We start from the raw sequence: 20,649 nt of genomic DNA, 5'->3' as shown, positions 1-20,649 counted from the left end.
TAAAAAAGAAACTACTCAATATTTTTCCAAACTGTTTTTTTTTATTTTGAAGTACAATCTTCCGGTTAATGATGGCACACAACTTCATTCATATGGCTGCCTCGGCTAGCCATGCACCATCCCATACGATCGGTCCAATTTTTCAACACATTTTCGATTGTATGCGGCTGTATTTCAGCTATGACATCGCGTATGTTTGTCTTCAGTGCATCAATTGTTGCTGGTTTGTTGGCATAATACTGGTCTTTGACGGCACCCCAAAGATAATAATCCAACGGCGTCAAATCGCAGCTCCGAGGCAAAGTAACGCACATACGCTTCATTCGGTGCTTTTCTTCTTTCCATTGCCGTACGTAACTTTCGTACACATTCCGCAACATTACCTTGATTTTCAAAGTAATGTCGCAATATTTCCCAGCGTTCTTTGAGCGTATACGCAACCATTTTCGTTCAGCGGAAGAATACAACTAATTTTCTGTCATATCAGATGACAGCTAAGTGCTACCATTCTTCAAATAATACCTAGTTCAAATCCGTAACGATAGATGGCGGGCCCTGTATGTGTGCGAGTCGAGTGCATGACGCTTGCCCTCGAAAAAATCTAAAATTTTTGATTTTCATCATGTAAAAGCCGATAACAAGTATATGTGACACGAAACAAGTACATGTGTCACCCTACACGCCCACATATAAGCTGCTGGACAGCAAATGCATGAGCGTGTAGCCGTAGCTATAACCACATTCCGATGTTCATACTGAAATCAGCGTTGCAAAAAATATCACTAGTTTTTGATTAACAATTATGTAGGTGTGGAAATCAACTCTGTTTGAAAAATGCACTTGAAAGTCGTAAATGTAGGCTCTTTTAATAATTAATATTTTAAATTTTGAAACAAATATCATTCTTTCTACTAAATCCCATACATTTTAAGATGTTATGCTTATTTTAGTAATTCATTCACTATTAGTGCGCTGTCATAGGAAAAAAGTCCTAATTTTCGATATGCATATATTTGCGAACTGGGCTCTCTAGGCAATTAATAGCTACGAAGTTGTGCAACAGTGCAGGTGGAATCATTCCAGTTTTATACTACGTGTTTGACAATTTCTCATATAATTTCTCGGTGTCTTGTAATTACGAAGACTTTATTATTTCACTTTATAGATATTAAACACATTCGAATAATTTTTTCGAACCACTAATCGTTGTACAAGAATTAAAAAAATAGAATATTGTGATTTCCTTTGCTGGGACGAAGGACGAAACTTGAAGCTTACCTTCCTTGTCGTGTGGTGCTCCGGAAATTTTTGGGGTAGAATTATGGCTAAACTCACGGATGTATACCGAGCAGAGGACGTGATCGACGTTGGATATAGGCAAATACCCGTGGTGGCAGGATCCGGTGATGATTCTTCATTAATGGTGAGTTATTACTATCAAGCTTCGATATAGGCAAAATATCTTCGATATTCACTACGCACGCACGAAATCTCCAATGCAAAGTAAGGTTGGCTTATAAAAAGAAGAAGAGACTATCACCAAATTGAATAGGAAAGATGTTCAAGGGTGAATGTTGATTACCACCACATATACTATGAAGTTGGAATGCAATAGGTTTATTTGGAGAAAGTGTTTCCGTAGTAAAAGTATGAACACAGTAAGCAGCTGATTATGAACCATTGAACCTGTTGATACATCCAGTGCTAAGGCATATTTTTTTACAATATTTTGACACATAAAGCAATTTCAATTCCGTCAATTATTTACGTATACTAATTTTGGAGGCCGATTTTTAGATGTTACCGAAATACCCCCTCTTTAGTTGGGGCCGTGAAACTAATTCGTCTGCAAAATATTCCAAATTATTTTATTTCAAAGACAAAAGGCAAGCCTTAAGAAAACTAAAAAAGTGCACATGTTCTTTAATTGCCCATTAAGTTATAGTTGTACGCAGCGGACGAACCCAAAACAGGTTCAAACTGAAATACATATGCACATATATCTTCTCAGTATTATTTATGTAGCCTGATTGCAGTTGCATTAGCTGCAAGCACTCGCATGGTAGGGGCTCGAATTATTTGCTATGCACAACTTGTTTACGTAGTAATGGCTTTAGATTTATCTCACACCCCACCACATTCCCCGAGCGTGAAATTTCAATGTTGTATTAAGTGTTTTCTCTTTTATTGTTATTACAATTATGAATAACATTTTAGTTATATTTTTTTTATTTGTAGCATTTAGTGCTTGCTAAAAATTAGAAAATTAGTTGAATTCTTGCACTAAACAATGCTGATCTTATCATTATTTCTAACCTAATTTGCTTATAAGAGCACGCAGGTTTTATTTATTTTCATCAATTCGTTTCTCACTTTTATTACTGTTTTTCCAAGTTTAAGCAAAAAGATATCAAATAGAGTATGTATGTATGCATATATGAATTTATATTAATTTAGGCGACTATAATGTATTTGTTCTTCGTAGATAACTGTAACAGAAATCAGCTTATCTAGTTTAGTGAGATTTTTTTACCAATGAATTTGTAGGATCAAGGTAGGTTATGGAAAATATATGTTGGTATCGCTGGAACAATGAGGCATTCAGTGCACAGTTCTCGTTAGTTCAAATCCACATCCAATACACATAAGAGGCAAAATCCGCATCCTAATTTACGTAAAATATTTCCTGGTGTCTGGTAGGTGCAACCTGATAAATAAGATTTAACCTCTTAGGGAATAGGATTAAGATGTTTGCGCGCATATTGCCAGTTTGGTTTGATCAGCAGCTCTCGTAGTTTAAAGGGGTGTTAGATGAGTTAGCCTCGTACGAGTTTCCTTCACAAACGGGGGAAGTTAGGAATATTAGGATCAATCCTAGAAAAGTAAGAGTTAAGTTTATAATATTTGCGTTGTAATTGATCCAGGCCGCAGAGATATCGCTGCGCTTTCCGTTTAAATTTGATGTCATCTCAAGAAGACAATGGGGTCAAGGACAGTCAATCCAGTATTTCTCAAACTTCAGGATTTACCTAAATGTATGTAGAATTTTTTATTATGTTACGACAAAGCTATGTCTTATTAGCGGATCACACACATTCGCTACTATTAGATGTACCCTTAGACTTCTTAAAAAAAGATTGCTAAGACGGCGGCCGCCGTAGCCGAAAAGTTTTTTGTAAAAGCGGTCGCACCTCGGCAGGCAATGGCAAACCACCGAGTGTAGTTCTGCCATGAAAAAGCTCCTAATAAAAATATCTGCCATTCGGAGTCGGCTTGAAACTGTAGGTAAATGTCTCTCTAGATAACTTGTTGAATTTATATCTACTTATATATGAGCTACAGCTCCTCATACTAAACACTTGCTGAAAAGTGCATGCCAATTTCAACATTTGTATGAAAAGGTGTAAAAATCGAATCCGCACTCGTTCAAACTTTTTCGAAATCTTATTTCTGTTTTTATAGATGTTAATGGACTTGAGTAGCAAAGGCTTGTGCATAGATAACCCACAAATACGTGGGAGAGAGCTTGAAATATTTACACGCAAGTTTAAATTGTTATCAGCGGAAGAACTAAGACAATCGCTCGAAATAGACAGCGTCACTTTCGTCTCCCTACTGAATCAGTGTGTGCCATGTGTGGGCTGCCGACGTCGTGTTGAACGTTTGTTCTATCAGCTAACACTGTCAGGTCATCCAACTCTGGATCCGTTGGTAATAAAAGACACGTGTGCACTTACTGTGCGTGAGGAGCGTATGTCTGCACCACAAGCATTAGGTACGCTGCTCTATCGTCATCACGAGGTGCTCAATAATCTACTCGATAATAAACTACGAAACAAAACGCGATGTGTGCTGCATTCATTGGATGCATTTCGTTCGAGACCCTTTTCGGAGGTTTGGCGGGAAGTGTGGTTCTCAATGAAGTATAATTGTCGCGATGAATTGGCTACCATAGAAACAAGGGAACTGCACGAAGTGCTGGAAAACTATTTAAAAAAGCACAAGTTTTGTCAAGGATGTCGCAATAAGGTATGTTTTTTAATAATTGAATTTTTTGTTTTTGTTAATCTGTCTGATCAAATCTACATTTGTCTAATACACCTTTACGTGCTATTATTTTTCCTCGTTAATCGTTTTATTGTACAGATCGAGAAGGCATACCACATACTCGTAAACGAAACGACTTGCAAAGAAGGATTCGATGCGGCGTTGTATGCGAACATTAGAAAACCGCAATCCGAGAAGCATATTCAAATTATTACGAAAAAAGTTGACTTCCTCGACGCTCTGATAAGGCGCGCCGAACCAGAAGTTAACGGCAGGTGAGCTTCTTTTATTATATTATGTTTAACGTGTACCAACACCAGATATTCTTGTATTCATGCAATATTTTGATATTTACTTAAAAAAATATTTCCATTCGTGTAAACTTTCGTATGCAGTTATTCGAAACAGCGGGAGCGTCATGCCAAAACTCTTGAAATTGCGCAGGAGGAAGTGCTAACCTGCGTTGGTATGATAATGTATGAGCGGCTGCGACGTATTTATATCAGTCTGCGCGAAGAAGAGAGAGCCTGTCAGGTGCTAGCAGCGGTTGGCGTGCATGCGCTAAGTCGAAGTTTTGATATGGCTGTGGAACGCAAACAAGGTATTAGTAACTTAGAATTGCTTTACCAGGAAATTAGCCGCGCTGAAAGAGCAAAAGAACTAAGACGGGAGCAGAAGAAACTGAAAAAGAAGTTAAAGAAAATGGAAAAGAAGGAAAAGCTATGCCGAAAATATGGCAATGGAACTGATAGTACCGATTCTGATACAGTAGAGCCAGATGAGGAAGAAGAGGAAAACGCAGATAAAGAAGTCCGAATGAAAATGTCGGATGAGGCGCTCGATCTGTCAGATGAATTTGACGAAGAGCTAAATAAATTGGTAGATATTATGGATAACAATTTGCGCGCTGGTATTAAGAAGGAATCGCCATCAGCGGTGGAATATAAGTCTCCACCACAAAAGAAAAGCAAACAAAAGAAGCAAAAAAAGCACAAACAAGATCAGCAACAGACAAGTGGCAGCAAAAAGAAGCAACAACCGCAACAGCAGCAGCGAGTGCCTACGGTCGAGCAAACGTCATCAGCAATTTGTAGTACTTATGGCAGCTCCTTGGGCATTGACGCAGTTAGCACCGCAGGGAAATGTGATATGTGTTTATCAGCAGGGGACCAGTGTCCATGCGAAAACGATGTACGCGATTCTGGTTATGGCAGTGAACTTTTAACGCCTGATAATTCGCCTATCTCTAGTGCAACCACTACACCAGAAGGTTCTGAAGTATCCTGTTCTGATGGTTTCTGTAATCATGAAAATGGACAAGATATTGGATTGGACGATGAACATCAACACCATATGTATGAAATAGGCAATACCTATATGTGGAGGAGCAGTTCACTTAACCAACAGTATGGGGGTACGAACTGGCTGAGCTTGCAACAAATGCTGGTATGTATGTTGAAATGTGTCTTAAAATCTTTATTTACGACACTTAAAAAGACATTAGGCAATAACTTTATCTATTAAATCTTCATTTGGCGCTACTGATCGCGATATGGCCTACTGACACTTGTCATTTATGCGACTAATCCCAGAAGACGCCAATGCACCTTCTCCTTGAATATAGCGCTAAAGCGTGGAGAAGGTTGAGACATCTCGACCAACTGCAGCCAGAGGAAAGGCACATACGCTCAATCCAACCCAACTCTATTCTGACTTTAATAAGGGAACTGGGTCTGGATGCGGTACTGTAATGAGTAGAGGGCACAAAAGACCATGAGGTCGAAGTGCGCTTCCGCCATGTGAAGGCACCCCGCACGACACTAACCACCTTTTCACATGCGCCTCAAAACCCACTCATCTAACACCTCTCTCCATCTGGACCCAACTTGTTGAAACAGCATGTTTCCTGGGCCTACCTTCTGATGAGCTAGACGAAGACGACCGGTGACATACACTACACAAGCACGGCTTGTATTACTGCTATAACAACAACAACTATAGGGTCTTTCAGTAAGAGCGCTTCAACTTTTGAACTTTTTTGAATAAAACACAAACGGTTTGACTTTTTTAACTAATTTTTTTTTTATTATCGAGTTTGAACATATACATTTAAGTATGAAATTCGATTTCTTTTGCATGACCACCGCTTGCACGTTTTATGAAGTCCAATCGTTGAACCCAATTTTCGACCACTCTTTTGCATAAATCGGCCGAAATTCCAGCAATTTCGCGTTCAATATTGGCTCTGAGCTCACAAATCGTCGCCGGCTTGTTACTGTAGACCAATGACTTCACATAACCCCAAAACGGGACGGCTTGTTAAATGGACCGTAAAATGGCCGTAATGCTCTTAAAGTAGCAGCAACAGAACGATTATTTTCATAAAAAATTTTCACGATTTGCAATCGTTGCTCAAGTGTGTAGCGTTTCCATGATGAAATGTATACTAATGAAGTTTACAAATAAGAAGCGAAAAATAAAAAATATTGCGTCGTTCGCCCTCCCTATCGGAAAAAAGTTGAAGCGCACCCAATGAATAACCCTAGACTTCATAATTTTGTCACCTTCACCTCTAGTAATCTCTGCTGCACTTGATCCGCTTCCATGTGCGTCATATGACTTATCCATCTAATCCTTTGGGAATTTACTTATCTCATTACGTGCTCCTCTTGTATTAAATCCTTAATCTAGTCGTTGGTTCTTATTCTCCACTCCATTTTTTCCTTATTGGTGCATGTATGGAGTATGTGGTCTCACAGGGATAGTGGGTTGCATCACATTGTCGTTACATAGGGTTACTCCCAGATATATAAAGGTCTTTATTTCCGCAGTCGATGGTATCCATCTCCTTGTTTTACTCCCGTCTTGATGGCAAACTCTTCGGAACTCTCATTTTGAATATTGACTCTGCGTATTTTGTTATACAACGTCATCATCACCACTCTAGTAGCCTTTTCTGGAGCACGTCGCCTTCTTAGGGTATCAGCAATTTGCTGCCTATAGTGTAAGTAGCTTGTTCAAAGTCAATAAATAGCAAGTGGAGGTCTATATATTGTGCTCGTAACATTTTTTCATTGATTGTTTTACGGTAAAAATTTGCTCAATAGTTGACCTTTCAGGTCGGAAACTGCATTAGCAGCCGAGTAGTACTCTCTCAGCGTATTACATAACTTTTTGCTTAATATTTTAGCGAATATCTTGTACGTCACATTAAGCAATGGCGAAATTTGATCGGGATTATCACTGCTATGGTCCAGGCGTCACTTTAACTCCATTTTTTGTGTAATCTTAAAAATTCATCGCTGGCACTTTGCATTATTTCAATAGTTGTTCTTTTCCGGGGATGTTTAATTTATTGCTATCCTATTCACTATTAAATGTATGATCTCAAGTCCCTATAGAAAATATTAATGATATAATTGAATGATTAATAATACTAGGGGTCATCAAGTGTACGTGGATTTATTGTTTTTAAGTCCAGTTAGGTAAATTATACCAAGTAGCAAACCATATGAGTGAATTACTTGTCTATATTCCTTTGCAATAGGTATTTTAAATATTTCTTGTTTATTAAAAATATACTCTCATATCTTCATAGGAAAATGTCGACGAGTACGATGACGACGAAGAAAACTGTTACATTCCACAAGAAGTGGTTTTGGAGTACCAATGTCAGCGCGAAAAGGTTGATCTGCAACGTAAAAAACTACGCGAAACTCTAAAGCAGAATTTTGCGCGTTTGTGTAAACAGCATAAAAATGTTAAGCTACTGAACAGCAAAGATGCAAAGTGCAGCACATCAGGACAATCTTGCATCTGAATACTGCTCAAAATTATGCACTCAGAAGGAAGCTGTCTGAAAACAGCATAACTGTCCTTAATAATACATAATGTGTTGCAATTCAAGAATGATTACATACATTTTTGAAAAATTATTATTGTTTCTGCAAATATATATTGAAATTATTTAAAACTATGCAAATACGTATATTATTTTTCGCTTCGTTCTTATTTAACAATTGCGACATTCCTCGTGAAAAGGTTCTAGTGTACGTAAATCACGCCAAGTCGGTGGCAAACCATTTGAAACGAATTTACCACAACGTTTACACGCTTCCAAGAAGAGCTTGCTGTAACTGTGGAGCCAAGTCTAAAATCATCGATTAATAAGCACACATTTTTATAAAAAGTAAGAAGTTCAATTTACCATATAACTCTTAATGGCCAAATCAGGTAATGTAGGCGAAAAGAAGTGCAACATTGCGATGTGGGTATGTTCCTGCACTTTCCGGAAAACTTCATAGCGCGATTCTGTCCACAAATCATCAGGATCAAGTGTCTCATCGAATCCCTTAACTGTTACCCATTCAATGAGCACACCCTTGCAGACTATAGCTGCCTTAAGCACGCGACTGATTGTGACCTGCAGAAGGTGGAAATTTAAAATGTTTTTTTTTTTCCTTCTCTAAATCTACTTACAATGACAACAACGTTGGAGCCAAATGGACGACAAACTTGATAGCTTGTGAGAGGTAGGTTTATTTCACTCAGTAGCTTGTCTGTATGACTAAAAGAATATAAATTATTTTGAAAATTTGCAAGCTTATATAGAATATGCACAATGGAAAATAGACTTACTCTGGATCGATGCTGTTACACGATGTAAATGGAATTCGTCCCCGTTTTTGCGAACAATATGTATATGATCGCCTCAGATTGTTTTGGTTGAGATTGTTAAATGCCAGAAAGCTGTGATCATGTACCTTGTCGATCCATTTATAGCTATTAACCAGCTGTGAATATAACGCTTGCCTATCCGGTGACGTTTCTTGTGCGAGATACGTAGTTTGGCCCAAACAGTATGGCGTTTGTGGGGCTTGTAAGCCGTTTATTAAGCTCTCGACTTCTCTATTTTGATGCAAGTCAGAAGAAAAAAAAAGTAAAAGTTATTCCAAACGTTAAAGAGCCGCTGCACTCCACAGTGCCGATCACGGTTCGTTCAAGTTTTGGTAAAATTTGATGTTCATCACACGATTCAGTCTTGTAATGCTATATTGCATTCGCACTAGAGATTGTGCCGCTCCAAAATCGGTCTCGCTCACGACTGGAACGGAATGGGACCGAATATCGATTCGTACGGATAGTATGGATGCTGGGCAAGATGCCACGACATGTTTGACATGACATTGTTCCTTGACAATATTTTAAAGAAAGTTAACCGTGATGGGCACTATGATGCGAAGCGGCCATAAATATTTGCGTATTCAATTTTACCTTAGTTGAGCATTCATATTATTAAAGTTCTCCTGAAACTTTAGAAGAAACTTGGTGCGACTATCTTCAGCCAATTCGGCGTTAGTGCCGTCTGCCAAGTGCTCGAAGCAATGCCGAACGCTGGAACGCAGTGACCTCACGGCGCCCAGCGTGGAGTTCAACTTCTCCATCCTATCCAGTTTAGAGCTTGGTAAGTTCTGAATCTTGGCTAAATTTTCTGATTCCGACAGAATAGTAGACGGATTTGTTGTCACTCAAGCTTTGGTTGGAGTATAAATAATCCCACACATGTATAATATACCACAAACGAAAATAAACAGAGTAGTACAGACAGTGTTGCCAACTCACTGCCTTAAGCACTAGATTATTGTACAAAATACAAGTAAAAACTCTCTACTTCTTCCAAGGCGAATTTATTACAGGTGACAGCAAACACATATAAGTAAAACCATACATGTATTTGTTGTTGCGTTTGGTCCAACCATCACGTCAAAATCAGCAAGCAAATGTAAGCATGCGAATGCAAACATACCAATACATATAAACAAAGCATATCATTTTGCCGTAAGCCATACCTACGGTGAAATATTCAGCTGGGTGAATGCTGTCACCCATGATGCAAAGAATAATGAGATGGCGCCCATCGTGGTCCCGTTACTTTGCGCTCAGCGAATTTGACAACTAGTTACGTGATTTTAGCTCCAGTATGGCTAGATTACCATTTTCGTAACTTGATTTAGCATTTTTTTTTTGTTATTTTTATTATCTTTTGTCTCGGAGTTTTAGTTCATTCCACATGACATTTTTCTAGCCTATTCTAATTAAAAGTAATGTTTATAATTTTGTAAAATATACATTTTTTAATAATTATTTAAATAATTCACTAAGTTTTATTTAGCTTTACTTTTTTTAACATCTGGTGGCATTGCCCGCGATTGCCGGTGTTGTTGGTGTTCTTCTGCTTTCGGCAGTCAAATCTCTCTCTCGCAACTGCAGAGTTGCCTAGCTTTGGATATAAAAATGCACTAAATGCCCATTTAAAGAAAATAAAACACGAAATTTTTATTGTGTTACTTAAAGAACTTTGTATGCGTGACAAATTGTCTTTAGAATGTGCGTTTTTTTTTAAATAAATGTGTTATGCTTATGTACAATTTAATTTATAAGTTATTTTTGTCAAGCGAGACTCTTTTGTTAAGGGAACGACTTATTTGCTATATTTGAGGTTATGTAACTAGATAAGGTACTCTTTTTGTAAAAATGTCAGTATGGTTTCTTTAGTATTTTCTGGTATTTTGTTGCTTATTTTAACTATGAATACACCTCTTGATGCTCTATGTCTCACTAAGGATTGATGACCGGAAGAAACGATTACACCTCTATGGTTTTAATTCGCATTCAATAAATTCAAAGGCTTTTTAAAATGTGTAAAAAGGTTTTCAATCTTAAGAAGAGTTGAGAGAGGGGCATTTAATATTTTTGCATAGCCTTAAATGGAGCCAAAAATTAAATTTGCACTTTCAAATTATCAAATTTTATAGGAGTAAAAAAATTTTCATTAGCACTAAAATCTTCTCAGAGTGGCCTTTTTTAAACTTCTTTTGTATAATAATACAGTTTTTTTTTAACCTAAAGTTTCGCTAGCCTTAAATTAAAAACAAAAAGAAACAAACACCAAACATAAAAATTGTCGCATTTTCGGTATAAAAAAGCACTAAATTTATTGCGAAGAGCAAATTGTTGGCAATACTGCACAACTCAGCAGACGTGACGTCACGTACGCTCTGATGGGCGCAATCTTGTTTCTATCATTCTTGGCTGTCACCTTAATAAATCCACCTTGACTTCTTCCTATTTTATTGGTGTGAGTTTGACACATAGTCAAGTGTGTGATGGTGTGAGTGCTTATTCTTTTTGCTTGGGCGTATTGGCAGGGTGGCTGTACCAAATTAAAATTTGTATGGTAACATTAAAACGATTGAATATCGCCACAAAAAAATTCAAAATAATATCTTTAACTTGGAAAATTTACAAAAACAAATATTTATAAAATATTTCGTAATTTTAATAATGCATTTTACTGAGAAATATCTGAAATTTTACTGCATTTTTTTGACTTTTTGATACGATTTTCTATGAAATTTATTCATTTTTTATGAAACCATGTTACATAAAAGACCGTTTTGGAATCAGCTGATCTGTACAATGCACTAGATTTATAGATTTTTGAAAATTAAAATCCCAAAAAAAATTGGTTTAGTGTCTGGTGTTCTTTTTGAATCTCAAATGCAAATAAGTTCAAACATTTATTTTTGCTTCAGAACTTCATATAAATCCATTTAAAAATATGGCAAATTTGGCAATTAGGCCCCATATTCAAAAGCGGAAGTTGAGCTCGTCTCAGTGGCAAAGAATACTGCGAATCATGAACTTTCGCGAAACGTCTGGCAACAATACCGAATAAATGATTGCACAGGTTGTATAAACGGTTGTACATAAATACAAGTATTTTTTTGACAGGCACCAATGCATGTGAGTTTGACAGGCACTTAGGTGTGTGATTTTTAAGTGTGCATTTTTTGCAGCCATGTTAAATAAAATATCGTTTTGGAATCAGGTGTTTTCAGCTATGGGAAACCAGCTGAGAGTGTTTTACTGATGTTATTTTATGCCAAACGTGGTGTTTGGAAGTATGGAGCAATCGTTCCAAAAGAACATAGTTTATCGTTAAAAATAATAAGTAAACGTAATAAAGCTTCAAAGTAATATTTATAAAATGTACTTTCATTTCAACTCTGCAGGGAAAACTTTTATATCCCGCTTAATAAGCTGTCCATCAAATTGTCTACATTTTACTGACAGGACACGTGGCGCTGCTATTGTTGCAGAAGTTTTGTGACAGTACGTATTGCTATCTCATGAAAGTATTGGTATAGTGCCGCGAAATGCTTCTCGACCCATTGATGGATTTTAGTTTCCTCATTTGGGTTTCTGGCTCACTGCATTTCTGTTCCACCTTGGTGACCTTTTAAATTCGATTTACCCCTTCTCAATTCCACCAACGCGCCACTGTGAATTGGGCCATACAAAACTTATTTTTTTTGTAGGTGTCATAATTTTGATTATTTTGAATAGAGATTTGTTCTTCTCAAATATTCACATATAATTTTTATTAGCTACGATAAAAATTAAATCCAATCTCGAATTTTCGGTTTAAAAGAAGAAAAAAAAAAAAACGATTAATATCGAAATTAAAAAAATTAACCAAATTAAGAGAAATCGGTTTTTAGAACCGGTATGTTTTGAACATCCCTAACTTACATATTCGCCTTGAAAGTGGGCCTCTTATTATTAGGCAAGGCAAATTAATAGATTTGCCTTGTTGAGTTAAATCTTCTTTTTGCTTTATTTAATAAAAATTCTCTTAGTTTTGAAAACGCAATTGAATAGTTAAAATGGGGAATAAATCGTCACTGTTGCTTCGCCCAGAGGAGATTGGACAAATTCAAGAAGAAACGGGATGTAAGTAAAAACAATTTTTAGGAATAGTTTAATGCCATAAGAGTATCACAGTTTTGGCCCAAATTATTTTATTTATTCGAAGATTAGAGCAAGTATTTATGTACGGCGTGTTTTAGCGACATAATTTCTCGGCTCGTAATAAATACCCAATTAGTACCGATTTGAAGGAAATTCATTTGGTCATAAAATTTAGCTTTCAGTATACACAGTATTTATCATGTGATGTAAATAAACAATGCATTCTTGCATACAATTAGGTGATTGGCTAGGTGTCGTAAGTGTCATTACCTTGAGGTCTAGAGATTTTATCTGTTAAATAAATGAAAATCATAATACGACTTGTACGGTACTTTACAAGCACCCTAAATATATTTTTAGTCGATTAAAGCTTACGACTTACAACAATACGACACTCTATGCCGTATTTGCCCCATCCAGTGTAAAAATATTTTGGGTAATTTTAAGTTAAGTACCCACTGATTTTGGGAGGATGCTGCGAGAACGTGGCATCTTAAACCTCACAATAACCCACCTTACTGATCCATGAATTTTAGTATTCCAAGGAGCGCAATTCTTTGAAACCGTTCGAAAGTTATTGACAAAAATCAAAGCATTTTCAAACGGCTCCCCATAAGGCGAATAGAATACATAAGATGGCACCTTTCTTCTGTGCTAATGGGAAGACGTGATACTTTTCTTAAAGTTTGGAATGTCCTTTTAAATGCCGACAAAAGTTCTATTGCGTTGAGATAAGAAAAAGGGCAGTATTTTGACTTACATAGTCGAATATATGCATACATATACATACATAATACTCATATATTAACATCTTTTATATCCATTCTCTAATATTAACAACAATACAATTAAGTTATTGGCCACAGGTTGGCAAAGTTCAATTTCCATGTCGCAAGTAATTATCATAGTTATGTGAAAATCATTATTTACGCTGCTTTTACCCATATCTTGTATTGTATATTAACCGTGCAGATAAGAGTTATGATCAACCAACGTTTTAATTGGACATTTCAAAGAGAAACGTGATAAAAGCAATTAACCGGAATGTTAATTTTAGCTGTTTGATTAATATCAATACACTGCTTAATATTTTAGTATAGCATTAAAAAATATATATTTTGTACTTACAGTTACGCCCAATCAAATAGAGCGTCTCTATTCGCGTTTCACCTCTCTGGATCGTGGTGACTGCGGAACATTGTCTCGTGAGGATTTTCCGCGCATTCCTGAATTAGCGATCAATCCGCTCTGTGAACGCATTGTACATGCCTTTTTTGAAGATAGTACCGATGATCGTGTGAATTTCCGCCAATTCATGAATGTGCTTGCACATTTCCGGCCAATAAATTCGAAAAAGGAAAACGGTTTGAATAGCCGTGAAGAGAAGCTAAAGTGTAATTACTATGAAGTGCTTTTTTTGCAGTAATATAATCACATTTTATTTTTAGTTGCATTTAAAATGTATGACTTGGATGACGACGGTGTTATAAGCCGCGATGAACTATTGAGCATTTTGCATATGATGGTTGGAGCAAATATCAGTCAGGACCAGCTAATAAGCATAGCTGAACGCACTATTCTGGAGGCAGATTTGTGTTGTCAAGGCAAAATTTCATTTGAGGACTTCTGCAAAGCATTAGAACGTACTGATGTGGAACAAAAAATGTCGATCCGTTTTCTCAATTAAATTAGAACACGTTTAATTTATATATTATATATACATTCTTGTGCATGTATACGAAAATAGTGGGAAAGTGGCCTACACTTAATGTTCGCTCTCTGTAATAGCTGTTATAGTATATTAAATTGCATTTAACTTAAATTAGTTTATTGTAGTTTTCAATTTGTTGGGTATTTGTAAATTAGCAGCTGAGACGCTCCCGATCAATAATAATAGAATAAAAATGTCAAATTGAAAAATTTCAATGGGTTCAAATCACGGTATACAGAATAGTAGAGGTGGCGCATTCTGAAAACCGCCACTTTATTTTTCGCGATTTTGACGACTTGTAGACGTAAACAAATCAAACAAAAGGAAGGGAATGTACTTGTCTGTAAATATTCAGTGAATGACTTGGTAATATTGTGCTGTTAAGATTTGTGAATTTTAAATTGAACAAACTAATAAAAAATAAGTGCTATGTGTTTAGGCACGAATTATATAACGCCCAAAAGCAGTTTTTTTGTCGATCATGCCCAGGAATGAGTAAACAAACGTTATCTAGCTCGTTTATAGGAGAAAAAACAGTGTTTCTCTACAAAGCATCCAAATTTAAAGTTCTTTTAAGTAAACTTGGTTTAACTAAAGTATAATCTTGAACCGAAAAACTAATATTACTAATTGGACGAAAAAGTGAGATTTAATCGGTTAAGATTGTACCGATGTACACCTTTTTTAAAACATTTGGTTGGGCACCCGGGCCCGGCCTTTTTTCGTTCTGTTCGAGGATCCTTTTTAAAAGGTTATATTAATTTTACGGATTTACCTGGAAGCGTAGGCCGTTACTAAAATAGAAATATGTTTAATTCACACCCAAGTCGAAAAGGCCAGTTTGGCCAGGCCCGGGCGCTCATCGGGGGGTTAAAGACTTTTCATTTAAAAGTGCAATTTTTTCAATGTATGCAACTTTAGCATTTTTATATGTGAATATGAAATTGTTGTATTCACCTACACAATCATTTGTAACAATTGTTAGATCCCTTTTTGTGGGTTTCGTACCCAAAAAACTTGCAAGAAGCACATAGTGGCATTTCATTTTGCGGGGCAGTAGCAAGTTTTCATTTCGTATATGCAACTTTTTTGGGAAATGTCGATTTCCACACCGTCTAACAAATTCGAGAATTATTTGGTAATCAACATGACTTAAAAAAAAATTCCTGTGAAAAGTATACTCATCTATGATAATAATATTATTAACTTTTTATTTCTTTTACTCAGTTTTAAAAACTATAGAATATAATAGAATATAACTACAGTCGTTATTTAATTATGTCGACAAATGCTGATAGCATCTTTTATATATTCCTAAAGAGACTGCTTCTCCAGAACATCCACCAGAGCGTCTTAAGTTTTAAGTAACATGACATAAGGCGCATCCAACATTTCTCAATTCATGTTGTTGAGGAAACGGCGAGTTTTTTAAGATGCTCCATGAAAAGTTGCAGTGATACGTCGTCGGTCAGCACTGGAGCTCCACCATCCTATACGAAAATTTTATATTAAAATTATAAAAATAAAATCAAAAAATTTAAAAAGTTCAATAAAATAATTAAAAAACCATAGCATAATAGTGTGTTAAAAGCAGAGGGAAAAAAGCGCTACAAGACACCGTTAAAATCGCACCGCACACCTCAACAAATTTAATTGTTTTGCCAAATAAATGACTATTGAAGACCATAGAGTAGCAAACTTTATAACAAAAAAAAAAGTCATAAATACCGTAGACTGGCCAATTGGCGGCTATATTTTTGTCATTTTTGCAAGCATACAGTCCATTGGATATCACAATTCAACAACAGAGACGAACGAACACACGCAAAAGAAAAATAAAAACAAATTAAAACTTTAATAAACAAAACATTGCACACAAACTCCAACATAAAACAAATAAAATTAGCTATTGCATATTGAAATAGGTATGTATGTATGTTTGCTCATAAGTTTGTAGCACTCACCTGTCCATACGCGTACATGTTGTTGTGTGTTTGCGATGGATTTACTTTAGAAAGCAAGAAACGAGCTTGTGAGCCACCATGTTCGGTATCAATGTATCGCGGCATCGGGAAACGTGTCTGCAAAATCTCCTGAGCATCGTCAACAGGTGCTTGCAGTAGCTGTTTGAAGTTTTCATATTCGGGCATTTCTTGATACTTGAGTGCTCGCCACTGTGCAATCGTTTCACCATGGTAAATGAGAATCTGGAAGAACGTGTCCATCAGCAGTATACGGTCAGGCTGTATGGAAGATGTATCAAGCAGCACCGGTTCTGGAGGACCATTAAAGGAGTAGCTGTATAGGATTGGCTGTATCATAATTAGCGACTGGGTGAGGTCCTCGCGCATTAGCATGTGCCGATAGAATGTGGTCTCGTCCGGCGAGTTGTTGAAGACTTGCAAAAATTGGGAACGGCGCAAATGGTACATGAATTGCGGGAAAAGGCTGAAGTTCTGTGCCAAGCGAAAACTGTTTGGGTCATCCTTGCTGTACTCGCCAAATTTCTGACACTGTAATAGAGAGAATAAATTATGTTTGGTGCATGTAGAAAACCATCACATTCTATACAACACCCCAAAAATGAGTACTTCCAAATACTTACCAAACGAATAAGCTGTCGATCCACCCAACGCAATATGTCTGGCCCTTCATCTGTTTCAGCTCGATAGACAACCATACGAGCCATAATAACCGCAGCCGCTTCTTGGTCAAATCCAGCACTTATATATGGTAGATTTGTTGTTGCATCTGCCCAGCTAAATACAGATAGACACAAATTTTTAATATTTAACAACTTAAATATAATTATTTTAATTACTTCCTGGCCAATGTAGTTACACGTATGCGACGTTGGCCATTTGCGTGCTGATATTGAGTTATGAACTGAATACATCCCCGCCCTCCCTGCGGCATTGGAGCTGCATGTTGGTTAACAACTTCGAAGAAGAATGCCATTGTCGAGCTTGGATTCAATGTACACATCTTCCATTGTACCGTGTTACCCATGCCGATCTCCACATCCGACACCGACGAGCTCTTCACATTCAGCGACACACACGAGCCGATGCCGCCCGAGATTTTCAGCTCGCGCGAGCACTTCACTTCCAGTGTGCCATTGAATGCCATTTTTAAATCACCGCGAGTATCACGAGCAAACACTCGTTGGAATGTTTGTTTGAAAAGTGATGAATTAAACGAATCTCCCAACACCATGTGGCCGCCGGTGGAATTACAACACTGCTTCATCTCCATGAGACCACACTGATCTAGCGCGCATGAGTAAATATCGATGCAGTGACCATTGGTAGCGGCTCTTAAAGCCAACGCATCATAATGTTTGATTGCCTTTTTCATAAAGCGAGCATTGTCCTTATGAATGTCATGATGTGAACGAATTGGATGCTTGAGCTCATCGTCAACAACTTGGCCGGGACCCTGGGAGCAAGGTCCGCCTACAAAAGCCATAATGCGGCCGCCAGTATTGGGATAAGTGCATTCAAGCAGACCCACGGCAATAGCTAATGCAGCGCCTGTAGATCGCAAGTAACGCTTGCCCTGCGGTACCGGCCAAGGGTCGCGTTGCAGTTCGCTCAATAAGTCGCCCAATGCAATGTCACATTTACTAATAGGTTGGAGGAAACGATTCGCTGGAGGTGTGGCAGCAGCAGCACTATTTACGCTACCTGGCACGCGCTGTTGACCGGGCATTGGTGCACCTGTTTGTCTACCTATGCCCAACATATCTTGCACTTGTTTTGCAGTAAGATCCTTAGTTCCACGAAATACATAGCTCTTGGAACACCCTTCAGCACCCAATTCATGCACCTGAATCATTTTTCCGAAAGTTATGAGTCCGACTAACGCATTAGGAGGCAATAAACTTAGAGACATTTGCAAAGAATCTTTCAAAGCATCTAGCTCTTCTTCATCCATACAAGTATCAACGAGAAATATAAAAACAGGCGGCATGCATGGAGCTCGTGCTATTGTGTATTCAATGGTACTAAAGCCAGGAATTAGTTCGGCTGGCTGGTGTTGCTCGGAGATTGCAGCATATTGTGGGGGAAACTTTATGGAAAAATATTGATTGTTCAAACAAATATTCTTGCAAATTGAATTATCAACTTACCGGATTACGTTGGAAACAAAAGTTGCACACCCACAACTTAGCTCGATAGTCGACTTGACAAAGAGGATTAAGAATAGCACGACAATTGGTACGAGTACACAAAACGGGTTCATACTGTATAGGTGGCAGATCCGGACGCTCCTTCAGTGGTTGGTAGAGACACGCAAGTGGTACAACCAGACGGCCAGCGTCAATGCGGCTCGAAGGCCATACATTCCACGTTAGTCGCACACCATCCCGATCTTCATTCTGTTGAATGAATTCTTCGTACGTCGTCATCACAGCTGGGTGCGGTTATTTTTTCGCTACTTTTCCAATTATTCACGATCAATTGGACTTTTCCCAAAAAACTTTTCGCTTCCACGTCACAAGCAATCGAGTTGCCACTAATTCTGTGACAAGTAACAGTATTGACAACTTGAACCGTTGTGGCCACACAAAGGGTAAATATCTGACAAATATCTGGTGGATCATGATGGAATTAATAATTGCTCAATCATGTTGATTGATGATAAAATCTAATTTAATAAAAAATAAAAATGCATATAAAAGAAAATATAAAACAATAAAATGACAGATTACACGATTGTATACAAACGATATATTGATCATAGCCATACTTTTGTATGGTCATATTATTAATGATTTCATTAAAGTTGTGTTTCTGCTTCTGTCATTAAATTTTGTTTCTCGCTGCCACTGTTATTTCGCGAATGTTGTCAAGCCAAGTCACTTTTTCCTGCCAATTCCTTTTCGTCCTCCAATTTTTTCATGTACCAGAAGTTGAAAAAAATATATTTGTTGCCTCTTGTACTATATCCAAAATTACCGACTTTTCTTTTCCGTTTTCTTTTTTCCGTTAGCATGTTCATTGAAGTTTGGATCCTATTTATCATCAGTCATTTGATACTTTGTCGGTCGAGTTTATTTTCATAATTTTTCTATAGCATCACATTTCAAAGGTTATTGTTTGCAGTTGGAAGTGGAAAATTAGCAGAATTTATTTTATCGTGTGCCAGAACTGTAAAATTTGTATTTCTTTCATTCATAGTGTTCTTTTTCTAACTTTTGCACTACAACCGGACAAAAGTGCAATATTTTTTACCCCAAACAAAATTTGTGAATGAGCGTTGTCCAACTGATTTTAATTTAAATAAATAATATATTTGTGTACAGAAGTTGGAAAAAGTAGTTATACGAAAGCTTTAATTCGTAAAAAATTTAGTAATTAAGTAATATGCAATATATAATTTGGAGAAAAGTTGAATTTTTTGTTCTGTTCTCATATAAAATATACAACATTTTCGTATTATTACTGTATAATGAGGTGCAATTTTTTTGAAAAACAAACCAGTATACTGTTGTCGAGAGTGTCGTAAAAGTCAACTTTTGAATACAATTACAAAAATACGTATGTATATGTTTATAAAATAGTAGTTATAATTATAAAAAGGAAGATAATGGAGAAGAAAATAGAAAGAAATAAGTTCTTTGTAATAAATATATATATATATATATATATATATATATATGCTATTTTGAAAAACTTATGTACACAGATAAATTAAAAGAAGCTGAATAATGATCATCCTATCTCTTTTGCTTGGCCAGAGTGCAACAGTTTGGGAAAAGAAAACGGAATTTTAACAGTCCTGGCGCAGAGAAGAAATGCCGCATTATTACGTGAAAAGAAAACACCATACACTTAAATGTCTAATTTTTCAGGTTTAAACTTAGTTTAAAAAATTTATCACAGCCAACCTAGCATTGAGAACAGACCCTGAGAGTCGGACAGGGGTACCGGAGTGTTCGTAACCTTTAATATTTTCTACTTCTTTTAATCCGATTAGATAGAAAAGTCAAAAATAACACCGTGTGACAGTAATTTTGAACTTTAGAATAAAGGGTGGTTAAGTTTCAAGTACCGGTTTTGATTTTGAATAAA

The 20,649-nt window shown here is 36.8% G+C and overlaps 4 protein-coding genes across 5 annotated transcripts; 2 read left to right on the top strand and 2 right to left on the bottom strand.

Moving 5' to 3' along the window:
• The first annotated feature begins 1,040 nt into the window (after positions 1 to 1,040).
• On the top strand, positions 1,041 to 8,029 carry LOC129253496 (gametogenetin-binding protein 2-like). The gene is made up of 5 exons (XM_054891900.1): positions 1,041 to 1,423; positions 3,463 to 4,029; positions 4,147 to 4,322; positions 4,443 to 5,493; positions 7,646 to 8,029. Exons 1-5 carry the CDS (start codon positions 1,322 to 1,324, stop codon positions 7,865 to 7,867), a joined length of 2,118 nt encoding a protein of 705 aa, XP_054747875.1. The 5' UTR covers positions 1,041 to 1,321; the 3' UTR covers positions 7,868 to 8,029.
• Positions 7,957 to 9,577, bottom strand: LOC129253497 (mediator of RNA polymerase II transcription subunit 27). Its single transcript, XM_054891901.1, has 5 exons — positions 9,322 to 9,577; positions 8,686 to 8,955; positions 8,527 to 8,614; positions 8,255 to 8,470; positions 7,957 to 8,197 (listed from the first exon to the last, which is right to left on the bottom strand). Exons 1-5 carry the CDS (start codon positions 9,489 to 9,491, stop codon positions 8,060 to 8,062), a joined length of 882 nt encoding a protein of 293 aa, XP_054747876.1. The 5' UTR covers positions 9,492 to 9,577; the 3' UTR covers positions 7,957 to 8,059.
• A 3,087-nt stretch (positions 9,578 to 12,664) lies between these two features.
• Positions 12,665 to 14,686, top strand: LOC129253495 (calcineurin B homologous protein 1). The gene is made up of 3 exons (XM_054891899.1): positions 12,665 to 12,843; positions 13,992 to 14,255; positions 14,310 to 14,686. Exons 1-3 carry the CDS (start codon positions 12,777 to 12,779, stop codon positions 14,546 to 14,548), a joined length of 570 nt encoding a protein of 189 aa, XP_054747874.1. The 5' UTR covers positions 12,665 to 12,776; the 3' UTR covers positions 14,549 to 14,686.
• A 1,072-nt stretch (positions 14,687 to 15,758) lies between these two features.
• Positions 15,759 to 19,112, bottom strand: LOC129253494 (protein transport protein Sec23A). 2 transcript variants are annotated; one of them, XM_054891897.1, is made up of 6 exons: positions 18,705 to 19,112; positions 17,394 to 18,643; positions 17,178 to 17,331; positions 16,537 to 17,085; positions 16,301 to 16,321; positions 15,759 to 16,062 (listed from the first exon to the last, which is right to left on the bottom strand). In XM_054891897.1, the coding sequence occupies exons 1-6, from the start codon at positions 18,981 to 18,983 to the stop codon at positions 15,973 to 15,975; spliced, it is 2,343 nt and encodes a 780-aa protein (XP_054747872.1). In that variant the 5' UTR covers positions 18,984 to 19,112; the 3' UTR covers positions 15,759 to 15,972. The 2 variants fall into 2 exon arrangements, with proteins under 2 accessions (XP_054747872.1, XP_054747873.1); XM_054891898.1 differs by lacking the exon at positions 16,301 to 16,321 and having other exon boundaries at positions 18,705 to 19,111.
• Positions 19,113 to 20,649: the final 1,537 nt, after the last annotated feature.

Source organism: Anastrepha obliqua, chromosome 1, assembly GCF_027943255.1.
Source record: "Anastrepha obliqua isolate idAnaObli1 chromosome 1, idAnaObli1_1.0, whole genome shotgun sequence".
Classification (NCBI taxonomy): domain Eukaryota; kingdom Metazoa; phylum Arthropoda; class Insecta; order Diptera; family Tephritidae; genus Anastrepha; species Anastrepha obliqua.
This window is presented reverse-complemented; position numbering and strand designations above follow the sequence as displayed.